This window comes from Rissa tridactyla, chromosome 5 (assembly GCF_028500815.1).
Source record: "Rissa tridactyla isolate bRisTri1 chromosome 5, bRisTri1.patW.cur.20221130, whole genome shotgun sequence".
Lineage (NCBI taxonomy): Eukaryota > Metazoa > Chordata > Aves > Charadriiformes > Laridae > Rissa > Rissa tridactyla.
In genome coordinates, this window is record NC_071470.1 from 62,936,697 (window position 1) to 62,958,996 (window position 22,300).

Below are 22,300 nucleotides of genomic sequence, written 5' to 3' on the forward strand. Positions count from 1 at the left end.
AAAAATAAATCGTATTTACAGAATAGTATAAATGTTTATTTTTCTTTGTGATTTATCTGACTGTTTTATTTGTACAATATAGAAAAGTGTATTCTTTGAATAGGTCTAGTAAATATAAATTTAATTTTTCTACTTTTAGATGTAAACACAACTAGAAAATGAACCCTTGCCCCATTCCCAATTATTTTTACGTAACTGGATGAACTTGACTGTAAATCTTGTCCAGCAGTTTGATGCAAATGGCTAAGGAAGTACAAAAACCAATTCACACATTCTATATCAGGGAGAGGGGAGAAAAGAATCCAAGCTTAATATTTGAGAAAGCTTGTTCAAAACAAAATAGAAGAACTAAGAGCATTTGATTGCACCTTGAAAGTCTTTACAAGCAAAATATTCTCAAGCAATGCCATCATACATAATTACAACTGTAATCTAAATTTCACAAGTGTTTTTGCACACTGTATATAAATACACATCACAAAAGGTGCTATTTAGAGTAAGACACGGAATATATACAAAATTAACATGGATTGAAATCTAAACAAAAGAAGGCATATTGCAATCTGTTTGAAAAATAACGTAAGTAGGTATTACTTTATTCACTTACACTAATTTACATTTATACAAATCTTACTGGACATACTATATTAGGTCACTAGAAGTAAACTGAATATCTGCACTATCTACATGTAAAGTTACTGCACTGATTTTTTAGTAAATCCAAGTCCTAATTATGAAAAAAAATGGCATTTACTTACATAAGAGGTGGATTCCCTTTTCAGAGATTTGCACAAATGTAGTTGCTATTTATGCTCAGGGAGATGTTAATAGCAGACAGGGCCCTTCAGACAGTGTCTGGCAGATCACATCTTTTCTGCAATGGCCACTCAACTGGCCTGCCACTGCTGCTGCCCGCCTCCCAAGCCCTTCGTGCCCCCAAGGCATTTTGAGGGGACACCAGAGAAGGGTCGAGGAGAAAGGGCCTTCCACTCAGTGCACAGGACTGTGAGGTGAAGACAGGAGTGGAAGCATCCTCCCATCCTATCGCCATCACACCTGTAGGCGCTTAGCTCTGCTGCTGGCTTGCCTAGTCCCTACCTTTCCCCAGCCTGGCCCTGCTAAAAAACCTGGAGGAAGAGCTCTGCTGCATTTCTCCGTATTTACAGTTTCACATGAGGAATACAAAATCATTTTTGGAAAACCTAGCTAGTTCAGGCTGCAGTGAGACAGGTAATAAAAATGCCTATGATTAAACATGGTTTTGACGTTCGTGGTAGGTAAGTAACCTACCAGGTTAATTTTGCAAATGTGTTTCACTATCAAAAATGTGATCTGAGATTGCCTGTAACAAATACTGAAAAAGTCCCCTGTCCTAGTCTGTACACAGCTATAGCGGATTCCCCCTGCCTTCCCGCTTTGTGCAAAAGGATCTGTGCATGTGTTTTGGTAGCAATCCTGATTCTGTGCTAGCATCCTCTCTGATCACAGTTCTCACAGTCACTCTAACCAACACTAAAAAAAACTTGCACCAAGTAAATTGTCAACATACAGGGAAGCAACATCGTGAAGACCCACAACCAGGCTGAACATGATCCCTACCTGCGTTTGCAAGTCGATTCAGATGCAGATTGTCCCGAGTCCTCATTAAGACAACTGTGATTCCACTGTCTCACGTGACCTCAGCTTCTCAGACTTAAAAACTTTTCCAGGGTTACAGCTTGATCCTAGAAAACACAATGGACTGCACAGCCCTACCTCCGGTGAGGGATTAGGCTGCTGCAGACCTCTGAAAAACTAAGCTTCACCTAAGCAACAGCATCCATCTGCTGCACACTTAGGTAACACTGTACACTTCGGTAACACTGCACACCGGGCAGACAGTCTGACATTGCGGTGTGGCTGCTCTTCCTCACTTCTGAGAACAGACCACTGTCTTAGCCTTCAAGTTCCAGCTTAAGAAACATCTGAGCTCTCAGCCACATTCCTATCAAAAAACTCCCCATTAGTACCATTCGCCACTAAACTCCTTGAGCCCTGCTCCAGTGAGATTCTCCACCACTTGCCCAATGCTAAATCTGCAAGAAATCCCTCTGTATTATTGCCTGTCTCTTTCAGAGTGCTCCATGCGCTAAAGGAACATGCTGTGTCAGGTCCTACATACAAGTACTACCTTCCATTTAGATGCTAATTTTTGCACTTTTTTCAGAACTATCTTGCATCACTGATACCTCCTTATTATGGGCCTATCGCAAAAAGTGTCACCTGGCTGTTGACATCACCTGTGCTTTGCTGTATGCACAACGTGATGCAACTCCATACACTGTAAATAACATATCATAATAATTTATATATGCCCTTCAGGCAATTATTCTGGAGGAAAGGGGAGAACACATCTAATTTTTAAGAAATCTAAGGTAAAAGCTGTACATGGGGAAGAAGAATTGACCTTTAGGCATTGTCTGAAGTAGAAGAGGATTTAGCTAAGATTTAAAAGGCTCTACATCTTGTTATAAAAGATTTTCTTCTTTCAATCTTTAACAGATCAATTTACAACAAGCACCAAATTAACAAATATTATTAAATCCTCTATGCCAAACCAAAGTGTCCCTGTGCCTTAAGTGTTCTGTTCAGTCCGCTTTGTTGTGGCTCATGTGCACGAGTCAGCAGCTCATGGCACAAGGGTCACTTTTGGACTTCCCTGCAGAGTTAATAACTCTCATCAAACACCGTCCAAACTCCTCCAGGATCATGCGCTCTGCTGCAGCTTTTGACTTGCCCATCTTCTCTGCTTGCTCTGCCTGTGCGAGAAGGCATTCGCAGGTTGCATCAGCTACCTCCTTGGTTACAAACGTAAAGGGCAGCCTGAAACAAAGAAAGATTTACTTAGTCTCAGCGAAAACACATAAGGCACCTAACTCCAGGGTAGGGCAACTTTTTAGTACAAGGACCAATGAGATTTCATCTGTCCCACTGCTTCCAAGAGCCTTTAGACAACCAACAGGGAGTGGATAAGCCACAGTTACAGTCAAATGAACTGGTGGGCCATTGTGCTTTGGTGCCTGCCTCCATTGATTTACATTTCGACATAGACTTTGAAATGCCCACCTACATAGAACAATTCTCCAGCTTTTACTCTAAGGGCAGCTCAAGGACTACATCCTCTCAGTAAATGAGACACTTGTACTCCATACTTTCTGTGAGCACATGGGCAACCATGAGAAGACGACACTTGGTTACGTGCTTGAACGCAGCTAACCTTGGCATACCCTAGGTTCCCCAGAAAGCACGGTTTTGTGAACAAAAAGCTCCATTCGCCTGAGAGCTCCTGCTTCTACAGCTTACACAGATAATATTCAAAGGTGATAGGGACATACCTGTCACATACATCAGAAAAAACACGTTAGAAGCAACTGAAACAGGGTGCTGCATTAACTTACTTCCCACCACCGCTGCTGAGTGCTGGTGTTGGCCTTGTCAACAGATCTGAGATCTGTGAAGATAACTTGGTCTTTGCAGCAGTCTGCTGCTGGACTCTAACTTCTGCAGCATCTGCTAAATGCATCAATGTCTTTCGCTCAGGGCTTTCTTCAAAATTTTTACAGCCGATGCATTTGCATATGGAAGAACACATGATTTTTGCCTGAAAGAAACAAACAAAACATGAGAAACCTCTTGCAACCTTGACTCCCTTTATGTCAAGCCACAACAGAAAGGAGATTTCATTTTAATCTCTTATCAATTAGCCACTAGAAGAAACCCCCAAGTAGTATTCTTTCTAAATTCTCACCTCAAACTGAGATGCCTTCCCAGAATGTATACTTGAATTACATGCAAATCAATGGTTTCCCACTCATCCCCTTCCTCACCAACCTACTGTTTCTGGTGGAATTTAGGTGGTCAAGCTATAAGAGAGGTCAGTCTGCCACTGTCTCTGCATCCGCAGACTGATCAGTTAGCTGACAGAACAACCTTTCCTTTTGTCTTCCACAGACATGTGCTATCCCAGAGCACGTGTGCGATGCTGCTTCAACTCCACCAGGGACTTGGTGCAGTAGATTTCTTTAGGAAATACTGCTCTTCAGTAAAGGACAAATCCAAGCCTGAGTTCAAAGTTGCTACATGGTTTAAAATTAAACTTATACAACCGACAACCAAAGTGATCAATTTTGCCACATATGTGGCTTTCTACATGCAAACTGCTGGAAGAAGAGATAATTTTATATCAATAGAAAGGAAGATAAAACATTATAAAAATACAAAGAGACAAAGCAAATCAAAGAAGTTGCAGCACTAAAGGGAAAAAGCCAGTATCTTTAAGATGACATAATGCTTCATACCTCATAGCATTCGCAGTAGTTTTTGAGACATCCCGAGCGTTTACAGTTACACCCTTTGCTGTGTCTCCGATCTGATTCTCCTTCCTTTCCTTTCCCTATTTTGGGCTTGAATGCTTCAGGGTTTCTGTCAAGGCAGGCCTGTCAATGCAGACCCAAAGGGTCAGTCACTACATGCAGGGAGCAGGATTTAGAGGTGCAATAAAAGAACTTAAGCCTTGCACATGTGGGGGGAGATCAGGGCATTATGCACCCACTCTGCCCTGCGCCATAGCTTCAGAAGACACAAGCTAAATGGCTTTTATCCCGGGGGCAGGGGAAGAAGCCCCTCACCTTTATTGCTTTTTGCCTATCATTTTCGTGGTCCAGGTTGTTATAACAATTTGTACAGTTGCAGTTATTGCAGAATTCACCGTTTGCAAAACAATCACAATACCTGAAACAGAAGATGCAGAAGGCATTTGTAAACACGACCGTTACATTGGCTTTAGCACTGATGGCAGTAGCAGAAGTTCCTAGTCTGGTGATAAACGCAGACACCAATAAGGGTAAGGGTCACCCTGTGCTCAAGTCCATGTGTACTAGTGGTATCAATCTCATTGCAAGGCCTAAATTCTCTAGCACAGGTCTAGATGCTGTCTAAAGACACGGGTATAGCTCAAGAGTGTCTGTCTGAGGTGATGTTTGCACAGCACAGGTCCCCATAGCAGCAAGAGAAGCTAATTAGACTTTTTTCATGGAGTGACTCCTGGGTGGCTGAGCCATGTATTGAGGGCCAAGCTGCTGCAGCCACCTCATAGCCAGTTCCTGACCCAGCCAGTTCAAGTTAGCCTTCAGGAGCTCTCATATAGCTGAAACAAGAGGCAAGCAATTGGAGTACCAATCAACAGGCAAACTGACTAATGCAGCAACAAGCCTTTTTTGTTAGTTTTGACCATAAGCTGTTTGCACCTGTGAATTGAGGCAGAGTTCACCAAAGCAGGGATAGAAGAATAGAAAAGGAATAACACCTCATAGGCTTTGAAGCACAGGTAACCAGGGAAAGGATATGAATGAGGGTAAAGCTATGGTTATCAGAGACTTTTCTTTAAAGGGACAAGTATGCGAATAAAAAGCAGCAAAACATAGACAGGAAAAGCCAATCACATTGCCATGCCTCTTATGTACCTCTGCTACCTCCCAACAGAAACAAAATCTTGCCACCCCACAGGTCTGATACATGGAAGCACCACATTCATCCCCAGATCAAAGACAGCTTTGGGCCACGACAAACTCTGTCATGTTTGAATGCTTCCAGTACCACCTCCAGCTATAGCTGATGGAAACTACTGATCCTCTTCAGTTGCTTTTCAAATCCCGCTAGGAGTGTATGTTCATTTTGAGGAGCCTAAACCCCTTGCAAAACTGGCTTCCTGCGGCTTGCCCAGGGTAACACTACAAGAACTAGATTATGGCTGCACTGGAGTCCACTACAACCCTTTATCTGATTGAATTGCATTTTGGTACTTTTTAGCATCCTGAATGGTCCCAGGGACAAACTCCATCAAAAGCTTTTAGAACCTGCAATAGCTCTCCTTTCTGTCCTGTTTAGAATTCAGTAGTGGAACAGTTCTAGTTTCTAAAACAAAGAGCACCAGCATCAACCCAGAGCATCAGTGAGCAAATAACTTCTTCAAGTTCTCTTCTTTGTAGAGTAGGCTATGTGCCTACCTTCAATATTCATTTCAACATTTCATTCAAAAAGCAACTCCTCTTCCAGATGGGAAAAAGTTTTACTAGCGAGAAAGTACCTTTGCCAGAGTGAATTAGCCATTTGCTCTGCACCAATGCCTAGCAACTTAAAGATATAATTACAGAAGTTTACAGGAAAAAATTGTTTCCAAACAGCATTCTGAAGGTGCAAAGCATCACTAGCGATGCCATTATTCTCCTGGGATTTCTAGAGCTTTTAGGCACCAAAGACTAAAATAAGTGGAAAACCCTAAGCATCTAACATACATTTGGCACTATGAAGTCAGTCATGTATATTGCAAAACATCTGAAAAAACAGCTACGCATCTCCCCGTTTACCATGTCTTCTGTGCAACAGACAATTTTGAGGCAGGAAGCCCAGAGCACACCTCCCCACATAGAGGTGGAGTGCATTACACAAAAAGAAACCCAAGCCAAGAAGTTTAAATACACTTCTTCACTTGGGTTCAGATACTGTTGCATCACTTTGCCTTTGAGTAGCACACCAGCAATTTCCTCCTTTTGGAAATTGTCTAGGGTTCAGGGAACCACAGATTAATTTCAGTATCTCCTCCTGTTACTATCCTCCCTCCCCCCTCCAAAAAAAAATTAATAATAAAAAAAAAAAAAAAAATCGGTAAACCGACTTTGCCTCAAGTTAAAGAAACTTAGCATCTCCTCAGCTTAAAATGCTTTTATGTCAAATTCTTACAAAGACACTGAATGGAATACCAAAATATCTCATGAGGATGAGTAAGACTCCCACCTATCAGTGAAGAATCACTTGTCTATTCAGTCACTGCAGAAAAATTGGTCTGTATATCTTTTCTTAAGTACTTTATACAGCATGGTATTACTGATGCACTTCCCCAAAGTACAGTAGATGCCCACTGCTGATACCATGGCATGTCATTTCACTCATAGCAACAACAACACAACTACAGCTGCTGAGTGGAATTGGCTCCACCACACAACAAGGCTGCAAAGTTAGAAATGTATAAAATGTTAGGGTCCATATACCTCACAAGAGCTGCAAAGTTACACAGGCATTGCAACATCTCCACCAATATCAACAGCAACTTTAAATTAGCATCTAGACATAACATTTCTGACGTACTTAAAAACATGATATTCTAATACTTGGCATAAATTTATGATGTCAAAAATAAGACTTAGAAAAAAACAACCAACCAAAAAACCCAAACCAAGCTGTACTTACAATTTCAAACACAGAGATTTAGTACAATTACAAGGCTTCCTGGGGCGGTTTGCAGATTCAGAAGGAATTATTCTGTGGGGGGGGAAAAATGCATTTATATACAAGCACACTGTTTTAAATTCAAGTAAATAGCTCATAATAAAAACTTTGGAAAAAATGTCTATATTCCCCTTGCATTAGGTTTTTGGTTGACTTCATTTAAGAAACTATTATATATAGTGCCTTTCCAACAGAGAAAGACCTGGGTTATTTTCTGCAAATCTGGCTGCATGCCTACAGTAGAAATGAGGCTTAAAGCTGGAGGAAGCATCATAACTGGAAACTGGTATCAGGGAAAGTTTCCCCAGAACGTCTCTGCATGCAAGGGGACTAGATCCAACCAATGTTCGCACACCATGATTGTGCCTTTCCTTTTGTTCTAGTTGGAATTTAAAAAAAAAACCCACAAAAAAACCCCAAAAAACAAAAGGGCTCTGGAATAATGGGAAAGCAAGCCAAAACATGGTATTCAGTTTATAGATAAATTTTATATCAGACAGAGTCTTTAGATGCTCTTAAAACTCGGATTTTGTGTCACTAATCGCTTTCGATGAGATTCGTTCCATCCCTATCCAGCAATTTCTGCACGTAATACCAGGGAGATTAAATCAAACCCATTTGTTTGAATAGCTGCATCTGGATTTGGGATTAGTTTGTATCAGTTGAGGTTGCAGCAACAAAAAGCACCTTGGCATTTACAATTTCCAGCAAACAACAGCACAAAAGGACCGTGCAGAACAGCTAAGCCTGCTGGATTGGGAAAACGAAAAATAATACTTTAGCTGTTATTTTCACTCTTAAAGGAAAAATACAAGACTGAAAAAAACCAAAGCCTCCTATCCTCCAGCACCTCTTTCCAGCAACATTGAGAAATATTTCAGGCCTGTAGCTCCCAGGTGCTGATGCAAAATGAAGAATGAGCAACAGGGAGCTTTCAGGTCAACTTCCTGCTACACAAGTTCAAAAAACAGAAAGGAAAACACACCTTTGATCATGAGATTGGCTCAACTGTCAGACAGACCCATGTCCTTTAGTCAGAGGTAATTACTACACCCTAGTATACTTGATTTTCTTGGAAAATCCCTTAAACCAAACTCCAACACCTCAGCTCCCCCACTAAGCAGCCTATACTGCAGGGGTTTCCTTTGTGGTTTTGGTTGTTTTTTTTTCACCCTCCAAAACACTCACCCATTGAATGGTAGCCGTGCTTGGGACTGGATGCTAGATGTCCCTGTAAAGCCAGTGTTGCTTGCTATAGATACATATGATGACTGTTGTAGCTAACAAAACAAAAAGGTTAATGTGTAACATAAAAGAAATTGCAGTATATACAAGAGTATGTGTAGCTAATCTTTTAATTAGCTGTCCAGACGTCGTTATAAAAACAATATGCTTGCAAGCACAGCTTTAAACATTTGTAGAACTTGGACCAGGAAGCATAAACTTAGCATAAAAACATTATTTTAGATGATATTTTTGTTCTCTATTACAGTGTCTACAGACAACACAGAAACGTTCAGACCACAAACAGTTCCAGCTCCTAAAGTCATGCTCATTTTCCCCCTTCTTTTCTGAAGCAACTCTGCCCCAATACAGCAGGATTGCTTCCTGCACAAATTAGTAGCTTCCTTAATACACAAGCCACTTATTACGGAATTAAATAAAAGCAAGTAAAATGATTTACATTCCAACTTTTCTGCATATCTGGGCCCACAGTTTGGTTTTCACATTAAAAAAACAAAACCTCTTAAGAACCTGCCAAACAACACTGTTTTGGGCTACCTTCTTTTTTATTACCTACACACAGCCATTTTCTCCTGCTGGGACAGTTTCTGAAGACAGATTGGCACTAAACAAGATGTGGACCTAGGCCAGGCAAGAGGGTACAGATTGTGTGTGGAACACAACCTCTGAGAAGAGGTCCAACAAATAGTATTCTTTAGTTTAAGGTAAGATTTGTGGAAGTGGACTGGAAGGACACAGTAAAGAGTCTTCAGAGCCAAACTGCAACTGTGACAAATCAGAAGGGAATCAGCAGTGAGGTTAGCAGCAGTAATGCCATAAGCTGACAGAGTCCTTGTTTGTACAGACTGGATGGTCAGCCTTCAGCAGAAGGTTTCATTTATTCTCCTTTTCATTCTGAATGTTGGTCAGATCTTGACAAAGAACAAAAAACTAATCCCTAGACCTAGGCTGGTGTGAGTGGTACCCGCTGTTCCTGACACCTGGTGATGTGGTTAACATAACACCACTTTATAATGCAAGCAGCCATTCTCTGTAACCAAGAGGGTCACATATTCATTCCTTTTCCCCTCATTATCAGGCCCTGAAGGTCCTGTGAACCAAGTAGACAAACCAAACAGATTTCTTCTTCCCCTCACTACCAGCCTCAAGATTCCTGGGCACCAGGCCAATTACTCACTTCCTTACTGGCCGTGAGTGTCTCGGGCACCCAGACAACCAGATAGTGGTGATGACCCTGTCACAGAACAAGGGAAGCATAACGGCACACATAGCACCGTAATCAAGAAGTTACAAGCCTTAAATGAGGAATTTGGATCAGAACTGCTGCTGGACATTGAGACCCGTAACACCCTGGTAGCCAAGGACACCTCCACTGACATCTGCTTCCTCTGAGGATTGAGTGACTCGTGTTCTTTTTTATGATTTTCAAGTCCAGATTATGATTGTTATATTGATAAAGCAAACCACGTATTAAGATCTGACCTGATGTGCAGATGGTTTAGGTGATCAGAAATTCTAAGTTAAGATCTAAGGGATTAGAAATTATAAGTTAAGTTATATTATAAATTCTGTACTACATTACTTATAAAAACCATACTACGCTGATTCTGCTTATAGAAATCCTGTGCTATTCCGATTATAAATTCTATGCTATACTAATAAAAAAAATCCTGTTAAGAAAATAAAGCTTTAATTGTAATTCTGATTTAGCGCCATCATCATTCTGTCAAGGTTCCCTAAAAGAAACTGTCTGTCCCTTTAGTGTAAGGTGACAGTTTGGGGAGCAAGAATCTTTACGAGGAAGGCAGTGTGCTCCACAACAGCACTACTTCTTTATTTATCTCTGGGTTAACACCATACCTGTGTGACATACTGAGCTGGAAGGACTGCATACCCGACATTTCCTGTGCCAGGTGCTGGTGCCAGTACAGTACCCGGTGGGAGGTTGGTGAGGTTGGGCTGTATCTGTGGCAGTGGAGTGGCTGGCATAATAAGTCTTTGTTGGGGCTGACTAGTAGTAACTATCTGGGAAGTTGGGTTGATTGGTTTGGGCACTACCTGGAGAAAAAAAAAGAGGTCTTTATGAAATCATTGGTTTTTTTGATTCAAAATTTTATTAAACTGCTAAAACCAGACTTTTTTTCCCCATCCAGCCAAAATAAGTCAGGAATACACCTTTTACATTTATCTCACCTGTTTCACAGTCTGTGCTGGCACTATGGGAACAGACATCCGCACTGGGGTCGCATTCACCACTACTGGCTTTGCTAGTATCAAGAAACAACATCATGTTAACACACATTATTCACTCAGAGTCCACAGTTCAGTCCTCCAAACTTTCACATGTGCATAACACAAAGGTACTTAACAGCATAACTATGCACTGAGATTAACTGACGAAACTCATAGCACTTAACACACTTATGTCTAAAGAGCACCCCTGTAAACAGGTATTTGGCACAAGAGTGTGTGTACACACTTCACAGCAATGGCTTAAAAACCAGCTTGGATGCAGAGCTCCTCTGGACACTGGATTTCCCCTGGCAAGACAAGAGGAGAATACAAAAACAACAGCTTGGTTTGAAATCTTTTATTCCATCACAGCTCCAGAAAGCGCAGACAGAAACCAGCAGAAACATCTGGTGCTTCTAAAGTATTTTACATGGAAGGATCTTCATATTGCAGGAATTCTGGCAATATGTTTGTGGGCTGTCCTGGGTTCACACTTTTTATACAGAGGATCTGGTACTTGCCGTGAGTCACCCACAAAGCTGGTAAACCAGGGAAAAACAACATAAAATGCTCCAAAGATTCAGGCTCAATTACAGAGCAATCTTACACAGAGGAGCATTTCCACGTACAAACCAGAAGTAACAACACAATATGGAATTTATAGGATTCTATCACAAAACCAAGTATATCTGGCATCTCTATTATGTACTCATTTTAATCCTTACAAAAAAAAAAAACCAAGAAAAAAAAACCAAGAAAAACTTACCCTGTTGAAGAGGCTGTGTATTCGTACTGTGATTTTGACTGGCTGATTGGGTTGAACTATTGGCTGTTGTGGCAGTAACGAGTCTGACATAATGGAACTTGCTTCCAGGTACCTGAATCTGCTGAACATTGGGTGCAGTTGCCAAGGGAATAATTGTCTTGAATTGAGATGTACCCACTCCTCCCACAGTAATGGTCTGCACTGCTGATTTCACAGCCTGTTAAGCCAACACGGACAGCACAAAGTTACTTGTACAAAGGCAGAAAGAACATCAGCGTGTTATTCCTCAATTTGTTAGCGAGCAACTCTTCAATCCATTTGTATCCTTGAGAAGCATGTCAGTTATCCCCATTTTCTCTTTCAAAAGTAAAACAGATGCAAAGAGACTAAATGCCTCTCAACAGCTCAGAGCAAACTCAGTTCCATTTTCAATGCTCAACACCAAACACCAGAGCAAACTAACACTTACATGAGCAGAGTGACTCGGCCCACTTCCCCAGATACAACATTTGCCAAAAACTACCTCAGGTGACTACAGAGAACATTGCTCAGTTTGTATTCAAAATCAAGCAATGAACAAACCTAAAAGTATTCCTGCTAATAAAAACACATGGTAAGAACTTGCAGAACTGTTTGTGCTGGACTGGGGTATGATTTATCTCTGCATGTACTGATATGTCCTATTAAGACAGTTTGCAACTAATACACAGAAATTACTGTGCAGCCCTTGAGAAGGAAATGGAACAGAATCCAAACTGATAGCTGAAGACATAAGAGGGCACAAGCTGAGAAATGAAAGAAGCAAGAGCAATGAACAGTAGCAAACCAAACGTATTAAGAAAAAAAGGAAAAGGGGGAAAGAGAGGGAGTCTGGCAGACCTGTGTTACCTCACAGCTGGAATAACAGTACATCTTGAATTTGCAAGACTTCATCTTTCCAATTTCTTTCAAGCTACAAACTGATAACAAGCAAGTGTTTATTTTATTTATGCACATTCATAAGTCTACCAGTTTGATAATGGCCTCTTCTTCCAGCCTTGCTGACAACCTCAAACCTTGGTTTATTCGTCCTTTTTCTCCTTCCATCTATCTTCTTTCTGAGCTCAGCTTTTTATTCTCAGTATCTTTTAACATTGACATTAAACGTATCATTGTTCTTGGCATTAAGTTTTAATATTAAATTTGGTTGATAGCATGATGTTACTTCTTATTAGAACATTTTCCCAACTCCCCAGCTTTCAGCAACTACACAAATGAAATCTCAATTTGCACTTATTTAAGTGGAAATATAAGCCCAGTCTTTTAAAAGAAGGTGTTTTCTTGGGATTATTTTTTTTTAATATACTGAGACCTCAGCAACCCAGAGCACTTCAAAATAAGCTCTATCTGCAAGCACAGACACAGCCTAAGTGTTGTCACAGGGAGACCAGCATGAGCAAAGATCCTTCTAGCATACAAATTAGTGGCTGCCATCCAAGAACAACTGGGAAAATCGTAAGATTCAAGTGACACTTCCTCTAAGGACATGTTCTTGAGCCCAGTGAAGACAGGTGAAACCCCTGTATTGAGTTAGATAGCTTTGGATCAGAACTTAGTATGTACACCACACAGCCATCTCCATTTTGTCACTTAGGATGATTGCATTCAAGTGATTTAACCTTTTAACGACTGTCTTAAGAAGACAATTAAGAAGACAACTTTGCCAGTTTTACTCAGGGGGGTGTGGGGGGGATCAAATCAAATCACGCTGGTGTCCACATATCCATATCAGCTTTCCAATTATCACCTGTATCAGTAAGATGAGACTGGCAAAATATGTCCGAGTCTCTGGTCTCATGCTGTACATGCAGCTGTGTCCACTCCCTGCTATATGCATTCTGGTTATTTACACTCACACGCATCCCTTCACGTTTGCCAAGACAGGAATACAGACATTAAGATAGAAAAAGATTCACTTAAGATTACAAAAGAGAAAAAAAGTAAGAACTGTATTTTGTAAGACAGATCAGTTTTGTCCTGTCATTCATTAATGCAAATCAATTTATCAAAGCTATTATGGAAACCCCTGATATTTTTCTAGAAATGAGACACAGGAAATCAATGATTTCTAATTCTGCAGGTCTCTGACCATGGTGTCTTGCTTATGCAGACCTCTACCACAAGAATATGAATTCCATTGTTGCAAACCTTAGGAACACCTGCAGCCCTAGTCAGTGGCCTAGAAACAGTGGTAGAAAAGATAGAACCACACAAAGAACTCTTCCTTGTGTCATAAGCAGCCTTTCAGATGACTTGGGAGATTCAGTATGCAGAGACAAGAACTTGCACCAAGTGGGGCTTTGCAAGTTGGAAAGCTGCTTTCTAACAGCATGCCCTTTTATGGGCTTGCAATGGTTTGCACTCCTCGATTGGAGAAGTGCATGCTCCTCAGGGCAATGCTTTTGCCAATTCTTAAGCAAACACCTTTATAACAATACCTTGGGACTGACCACTGCCCATTTGCGGTTCAACACTCCAGTTTTCCGCAAGTGATGAGACAGAGACACACTAGAAGACAAAGGAAAGTCAGTCTGTACCTGGGCGGTTGTGTGGTTGACTATAGCCTTCCCAGGGGAGGAGGGTGCTGACTGCTGCACTGTGAGGATCTGCTGTCCTAACGCTACATTCAGTGGGACGCCCACCGTCTTCTGGGGGGAGTTGGGAGGCTGGGAGGCCACTGACACCACTGTTAGCTGCTTGGCAAAACAAAGAAGCAGTTTAAATCTCTGTGCAGGATACAAGACCCTGTACATACACATTTCTCCTTCTCATGAAAGTACAGTTCTCCATCAGTACAAAGAGTTCTTCCTGCGAACAAGGGTGCTGTATTTAATCACAACTCACATGGGTCCGACCATGCAACAGCAGCACATAGACACGTTAGAAATTTCAAGGCATTGCTGGTTTCCAGCACCAAAAGGCCCCTGCAGAAAGATAGCACTGCTTCTGGTTTTTTTTTTTTTTAAAGGAAGCTGACGCTATTGTCTATTGTCAGGATGGATTTTCTGAATAACAGCTTTATAATCAGTCCCATGACTGTTTCATCATAAATGGAAATTCTAAAGGAGATCTGTGGGGAAAAAAAAATATCTCACCTTACACTACCGATTCAGCCAAAGTATAAAAATGTCAGTATTTTCAAATCTAGTTTCCAGATTCCCATAGAGAACCAGTCTTCTGATTGCATTTCTGCAGAGTGCAATGTTTGAGTACTTTATTCTGTGTAGCCGCAGTCCTTCCAAGGTTGGTTTTCTACTTTTTATTCTAAAAATCCTTCTTTATGTTTTAAGGAAACTCATGATTTTTGAAAACATTTGCTTTCAAAAGATACTTAGAACTACTTATCTACAGTAAATTCAACATGTAACCCTAAGGAGTCTTTTCACCCCCACTCACTGTTAATTTTGATTATTTTTTTTTTTTTTTACTTCTTCCTCATGTTGCTTCTCTCACTAATAATTCTCAAACACAAGCCCTTCATTCCATTTCTATAACACTACACGGCTAAAGCACAGCCAAACTAAGAGAATTCTTTACACTTCAGCCAGTTTTTATACTGATATTTAGTTTGCATGCACTATGCCTGTCGCTCCCCCCCAATTCTTATTTTCTCCAGACAATTTTATCAAGTCTAAAAATACAAGTGTCACCATGACACTCATCTCTAATGCAGTTTGCATTGGATGAGTTAGCTTTTCTACGTATTGCCCACCTGTGCCAATCTCCAGCTCTGTATTTGTCAAGGACCATTGCAAATCTCATTTACTTCAGATGGGATTAGGGAAGACTAAATTATCTATGCAGTGGCAGGCAATGGTTAATAAGTGCTGACCTATTAGCATCATTGAGGTCTCCTCTTAAACAGTCTGTTAATGTTTTATGGAGGCATTAAAAAAAATACTGTTTGAGCACTTGGCTAAGAGAGAACAGCTGCTCTTGGAATGGATGCTTAGGGAATGGCAAGAAATCGCAGGAATGGGGAACTAATGCAGTAATGCATATTTACTTAAAACCACAGTAAGGGAGCCAATTGCAAAAATTCTAGCTTAGGCCATTACCATAGAGCATCGTGATGTGCAATGGAGACTCTGGAGCAGTGGGATCATAAACAGCTTGTAGCAAAGACACAGGGAGCTCCATTCAGACCACTGCGCAGGAGGGACAGAAGGCTGCAGCCCAAATCAGGTCCTTACCTTATTAGGGGATTTGAGTGGCGAGATAGCTATTTTATTCGGTGTCTGTTGTGTTGTTGTACTCAGAGATGATCCAATGACTCCACTGTCAGAGATCGTTATTGTCTTTGGTGGTGTTCCTGGAGCAGACTGTGAAAGAACCCTACCTATAAACAACGAAAATACCATCAGCTCCAGTTATGTCTGTTTACTTCAACTTTTAAAGCAAAGTTTTCTCTGCATATTGTGCAATTGATCCCTACTTCTGAGAGTGTATTACCTGGTAGGAAGGACATTGGCATTTTTTAAGTTAGTTTTAGCAACAAAGAAGAAAATAATTTGTCATTATTGCAAATAAAAAGACAGTTCACTGTGGCTTAAAAAAGCCGAAATGTACGTTGAGCTTTCCGTGACATTCAACTGAAAATTCTTTAAAGCTAGGACAGCATCCTGAGGCATGCAGCCCTCCAATATACTTGTGCTGCGCACAAACATCCAGCCAGCTGGCAGTTTCCTAGGAATTCCCTGGGCTGCTGCCCATGTGCAGAGAAACTGAGCACCTGTGGGGAGCTACTTCCTTTTAAAACCTCAGTCATCAGAAACAAGCTATGTTACAGTGACCAAGAAAAAGGTGTTTGGTCTGTCTACACTCAACTCTAAGGTGTTTTTCTTCATTTTGTTGGTGGTTGTTTTTCTTCACTGCCTAACAGACCATACGACACTCTCATGAAAATATGAGTGGTAGTGTAATTCCACTATCTGCTTTTACAATGGCAAAAAAGGTTAAACATCAAAACCAGCAGCTCCAAATCATGAAATCAGTATTTGGAATATTGCAGAACTCCCATACTGGAAAACAGACTTTTCTTTTTTTCATACTTTTAAGATTCTTTCCAAAGAGTGCTGCGTTCCTCTGCTGCACTTTTGTTCAGAAATTAATTTCTGTCATTGCTTCTGTCACCCGTTCTCTTCATACTGCATTTATAAAAATAAGCAATAAACACCAGCTTTTCCATCTGAAACCTACTACTGGTGTGACAATTAAACCAACTGGAACTAACAAGAAAAAGCACCATCCTCATGGAAAGCTGCCTTCCTCTGAGGTCCACGTGCTCTAAAATAACCTTCACTTTTGTGCAGCCTAAGTAACAGCACAGATAGTTGCCAGCAGTTGCTAAAGCCACGTGCAACCTGAAAAATGTCAGTCTGTGGGAATTTTACCATCTACAGCATTCAATGCTTTAAATTTGTGGGTTTTTTTCCTGATGACAGCTTTAACTTTCTCACTACATCCCCTCTGCCTCTCTTGGCATCAGCTTCCTAAACAGAATGTGGCTGCTTATATTGACAAGTCCTTCAAATTTACATCTTCCACCTAGTTTGCAGAAATTCCCAGGCAATTAGAAATATTTATCAGATTCAGAAAAACACACATTAAAAAAAAATATCAAAACACAACACACAAATGTTACACCTTCCCCAACGCGATGCCAGCCTCTCAAAGCTGGCAAGCTGTGCTGGCTGTTTGGGATGGCAAGTGGAAAGGCAGATGTTTAAAAAGATTTCCCTCTCAATTACAGAAGCATCTTCACCTCCCAGTGATGCTTCTCGCACAGGCTCAGGACAGGTACTCTTGATTTTCCAATATATCAATTTAAAAGCTGGAATTTTGTAACATATCTGCTTTTCAATATTATGCAGGTATACTTTGACTTGGTCATTTCTCTTCACTCTGGAGGCAGCAAACTTAAAAACAAGCTCTTGTTAGTATTATTTTTGTTGTGCTTCCTTACTGTTTACCAATTTTCATGTATTGCCAGATGAAAATGTAATGCAGCTCCAAGTGCCTCATTTTGTTTTTTAATGGTTTTGAGGTGTTTTTTTTGTTTGGTTGGTTTGTGTTTTTGAACACACAAACAGCTTACTTCAAATATTTATAAATATAGTGAAGAAGTCTTGTTATTCACAGGTCTGTACATTTGGTGGGGAATTGTTTGAGAAAGTGGAAAAACTGGGGAGTGGGATGGGGAATCCCTCTTTCACCTGAAACATAAGTCGGGCTTCAAGGACTCAAGGAAAAGATTATGTTTCAGTTACGTGCCACCCACTTGTATCTATCAAAGTTTGGAATACAGGAGACAGTTGCATTCTTTTTAAAACCAGCTCAAGTCCCAGTTCTGTAAAGGCTTAACACATTTGTTTAAATACGTGGAAAAGATTTTAGGCCTACTTGGGTTGGTCAATCTGGAAGCAGTTGAAGACATCCTTCCAAGCTCTGAAGATGACTCTGGCTTCCTACATTTGTCCTTTTGATAATTTACGTGTCTCAGATGTTACTTGCATGCATGCAATGATGCGTTTAGCAAGGGACACATTAGTCCCACTGCCATAATAAACAAACAATTACACTGTGGGTTTTTTCTTTAATTATTTTCTTAAAGGACACAAACATAGATTTTTTTTCCAGAGACAAACCTTTATTTGCCTTAATTACTTTCTTAAGGCTCCTCTGCAATGATTATTTTTGAAGTAGGTGAGCAACTTAACAGAAAGAAGACAATTTATTCACATTTTTTCCTGTTATCTGGATGTATTACATTTAAGTCCAAATATAAGCAGATTAAAGTAATACAAAAGCATATGTCTCCTTTTCCCCCTATGTGTTTATATAAGGTATCTACAAGTACTTTCTGTTTATTGAGTGGCCTCTGTCTGTGAGGTATTTTTTTCTCCTCCTTAAAATCCAGAAAACAAAAGCAGTAAAAGCAAAATGATCAAACTCTACAAATCACAAAGATAATTCTAAATGAGCAAAGTGTAAAGGTACCAACAACTGCATTTATCTGCTTCTACCCACAAAATACCCTGCTGATTTCTTTTTTTCAATTCCTTGAGGCACTCCAACAGAAACCACAGTAAAATCATCGAAACAGAAAAATTTCTACAGTCACCATCTCTTTAAACAGCCTCTAAAAAACGGTAAAGCAAAACAAGTCAGAGTAGTACAACCTGCAATGACTGGTGACACTTGAGTGGTCTGCCCTGTAACAGCTTTGCTGTTGACGGGTTTTGCAAAGATTAGCTTGGTGATCACCGGGCCAGAAGTTGGGGTTCGCGTCTTCTTCGCAATCTGAAACATGGAGGAAAAAAGATCTAAAGTAACTCAAGCATTTTGGATCTAAATTGTTGTATTAAGTACATTAGAAAATAAGAAGGGCAATGTTTGCCCACATAATTAGAAGAATAATTGCTTCTCACGTTTCACCTCCGCTTCTCACTATGGAGAGAACTAGGATATCATCCATGCAACTTGAGAAAACCAGCCACCAAAGCAGGATAGCGAAATCGCTTACAGCTTTTTTGTATGATATCTCTCTGCGCAAACATACCTCATCTTCAAGATGCTGAAATTATTTCTTACATGCTGTTGGTCTATATAGAAATGTTAAAATTAAATGCACAACTCTCAACATTTGAAGCTTTAAAAAAAGTAACATATCTGTTTGTCAGACAATCAAGACAAAACTTGTTCCTCGAGTGATTTAAATGACAACTACTGCTCTGAAATATCTCTTGACCTCTTCTGACATAGCAACACACTTTTACCCTGCAAATGAGGAAACAGCCTTCTGCAACAGTTCTCAAAAAGGCTGTGGATCATCAGTCCTTGAAAGTATTGGGTACTCACTAGCCAAGAAGAACAAATCTGTTGGCTACATCCAGGTACAAGGGGATGTTTTTTTCCTTCTGTGATCCAGTCTCCTGAAACACAGCTGGACCAGGAACACGCAGATGCAATTCGATGAGACCGATCACTTCAGCTTGAAGATTTTATAAGCAGGGTTTTAGAGTCTTAATCAGGACTTTTTCCCCTTTTCCACTCTGACAGAAGTTAACTACCAGATGCATTTATCCTAATAGTTGCTATACACCGGAATCTAGCTGGTGAACAGTTCAATTAAGAGGCTGACTTCTTTCAAAGACTATTTTAACCTGTCGACTGCAGAGGCTACCTGCAGATGCGGACCATCACTAGAATCTTCCCTGAGTTCAAGTGCGCACACTGGAAGGCATTACTGAAGCTCTTACACTTACCCACCCCACAGGTCAGGCCTGTACTACCTGTCCTCCACCACACGTGCCCAGCCACATCCCACGGGCACCAGCCACCAATTCCAGCAGTACCAGAGAGGCACAACATTGGCATCCACGTGGGGAGCCACCACTCAAAGATGCAGAATCACCTTTGTTACTCAAGTAGCTAACTGGAGAAATCTCACTGATGTGTAAAGATACAGAGATGACAGCTACTTTTAACAGCCTGAGAACATTGTGAGTGCTTAAATGAAGCAACTGAGTAGGCTGGATGTTATGGTTTCCTACACAAAACCCTATTTATATAATTTGCTGACTGAAAACACCTCCTTTACAGTAGAGTAACACCAAAACATTCAAAGTATTCAGTAGCACATAATAAATTCCCCAGCTGCCCTGCAAAGAGCATGCGTGAGGCTCTTTCAGCTCCCAGCAGCACACACATAGCACGGCTGGGGAAGCTGGAGCTCACCCTGGCTATGGCACTGGAGCCCTCCAGGCTCTCATGGAAAGCAAATGCTGCCTCTGCATGCCTAAGCTGTAACCAGCCACGGGAAGCCAGCCATGAGCAGCTCTGACACCAGGCAGTGCCTGAAAACAGACCTCATTTAAAGGAAGCCATGCATTGCCCCACAGTTATAGTACAAGTGTTCCTCAGAGGAAACCTCTGCCTCAGACCATCAGCAGGTAAAGGTCACTTGCCAAAATATGCTGCACCCAGGCCTCATTAGCTGCTTTACAGGTGGCATACAATAGTCAAGGCTTAAAATGAAACTGAGAATAAGAAAAAGCCTGCTCCTTTTGGAGATATATTACTTAAAACTTTGAAACATAAGTTGTTTGAAGAAGGATGCTTCATTCACAGCCCAGTTTGCAAATTTAAGTCGAAGCCATTTTAACATTTTAGGGATGCAGTTCTCTCAGCACATAAGCAGCTGACAGATGAGCAGGCCTTTTATCAGTAAATTTTTTTGTAAGTTTGCACACATTTTAATTTCTGATAAATACCCTGCATTTCATGTGCTTGATTTGAGATTTCTGTTCTGCTGAAATTAATCTTACCCTGCTATAAGGTATTACTGTAACTCACCTGCTATTGCTTTTACTCTCTGAAGCGAGGGCAAAGTCTGGCTCAGAATGTGATCAACATCCAACACCAACAGCCAGCTCTGGACAACAGCAGTCATTTCCCAGTAACAGTCAATAAGTGTGCTCAGATAACTTACATGAATACATTTAAAATACTAGCTACCTGTTAACATGAAGTATTTCAGAAAAAACGTGAAAATCCCAAACCAATAGCTGGTCAACACAAGTAGCCCTGCTTCCCTCAGACTCAACTTGCAATATCCTTCTCAGATAAATTCCCCCTTGCTTTTTGGGTGAACTGTTTGTCTACAAACAAGGAAGTCTAACAAACGAGCGAATCCCTTCAGGGCTTAGGAAACATGGCAAAGCTCAAATATGGTTGGTTATAGGTGAAGAACAGCCCTTGGCCCCCAACTGCAGGCAATGCACTTCTGCTCTTACTTGCTGCCAAGCAAGCCTTTCTGAGGTTTTTGCCATTGGAGCTGATAACCCCAGCTACCTGTGACAGCCTTCTAGGCAGCAGTGGGAGCCTTGCTAGCCGTTTCAGTAGAGACTGGAGAAGGCAGAGGAAATAATCAAGATGACAGACTGCCTCTTTGACGCTTCAGAAAGAGCAAGTTCTCTGGAGCCCTCTGCCATTGCCTGTACTGATCACCAGAAGCTTAACATTATTCCTCTGCCTATGCAAGCTAAGCATGCTCTCTGCAAGTTACTTTGAATTAGACTGCAAAAATATTTCCTGGGGCAACGCGCTCTTTTGTAAGAAAATTATTATATTTAGAAGCACACACCAACCTTCTTCCCCCTACAGAAGTAAAGAGATTTATCTGCAAGCATCTTTAACTACGGGGTCAATTTGTGTCTTCCTAAGCACTCTCCACTAAACAAGATGAATTAGCAAGTTTCTACGGCCAGACTTTGTTTTCAGCTGTCAAAACATGTTCTAGTAATACAGAAAAAGGCACATGCATTCCTCACACTTACTGCTAGATTGAATACCCGCATAATCAGCTACCACACAGGAGCTAACATACTATAAATCCACTCACGAGATAAGCTCATGGGAGTTTGTCCATGTAGCCACACCCTATGTAATTGATATTTGGCATATGAAAAATCAGGGACTCTAGAAATAGGAGAGAAGAACAGTGTATTTCAGAGAAGATGAAGAAACTGAGCTAGGAATGGGAGTTTGCTCTAAGGTTAGGGAGTGCATGAGGTCACTTTTCCGTGATGAGATGAAGCCACATTGATGGTTTAGCAGTTGTCTTGCCATGGTAACAACAATGCTATGGACATGTAGATTTAACTGCTGAAAAACACAGACAGTTACCACATC

At 40.9% G+C, this 22,300-nt stretch overlaps 1 protein-coding gene across 4 annotated transcripts in view; it reads right to left on the reverse strand.

Moving 5' to 3' along the window:
* Positions 1-14: 14 nt before the first annotated feature.
* LIN54 (lin-54 DREAM MuvB core complex component) overlaps positions 15-22,300 on the reverse strand; it is a 42,365-nt gene continuing 20,079 nt past the window's right edge. For 2 of the 4 annotated variants that reach the window (XM_054201844.1, XM_054201845.1), the window contains exons 3-14: positions 18,787-18,907; positions 15,799-15,944; positions 14,143-14,301; positions 11,567-11,783; positions 10,762-10,835; positions 10,429-10,626; positions 8,512-8,603; positions 7,285-7,356; positions 4,668-4,770; positions 4,338-4,475; positions 3,438-3,640; positions 15-2,862 (exon numbers count right to left, since the gene is read on the reverse strand). In XM_054201844.1, the coding sequence (XP_054057819.1) occupies positions 2,661-2,862; positions 3,438-3,640; positions 4,338-4,475; positions 4,668-4,770; positions 7,285-7,356; positions 8,512-8,603; positions 10,429-10,626; positions 10,762-10,835; positions 11,567-11,783; positions 14,143-14,301; positions 15,799-15,944; positions 18,787-18,907 (1,725 nt within the window). In that variant the 3' untranslated portion in view covers positions 15-2,660. The remainder of the gene's footprint in view (positions 2,863-3,437; positions 3,641-4,337; positions 4,476-4,667; positions 4,771-7,284; positions 7,357-8,511; positions 8,604-10,428; positions 10,627-10,761; positions 10,836-11,566; positions 11,784-14,142; positions 14,302-15,798; positions 15,945-18,786; positions 18,908-22,300) is intronic. The other 2 variants (XM_054201842.1, XM_054201843.1) reach the window with 2 other exon arrangements.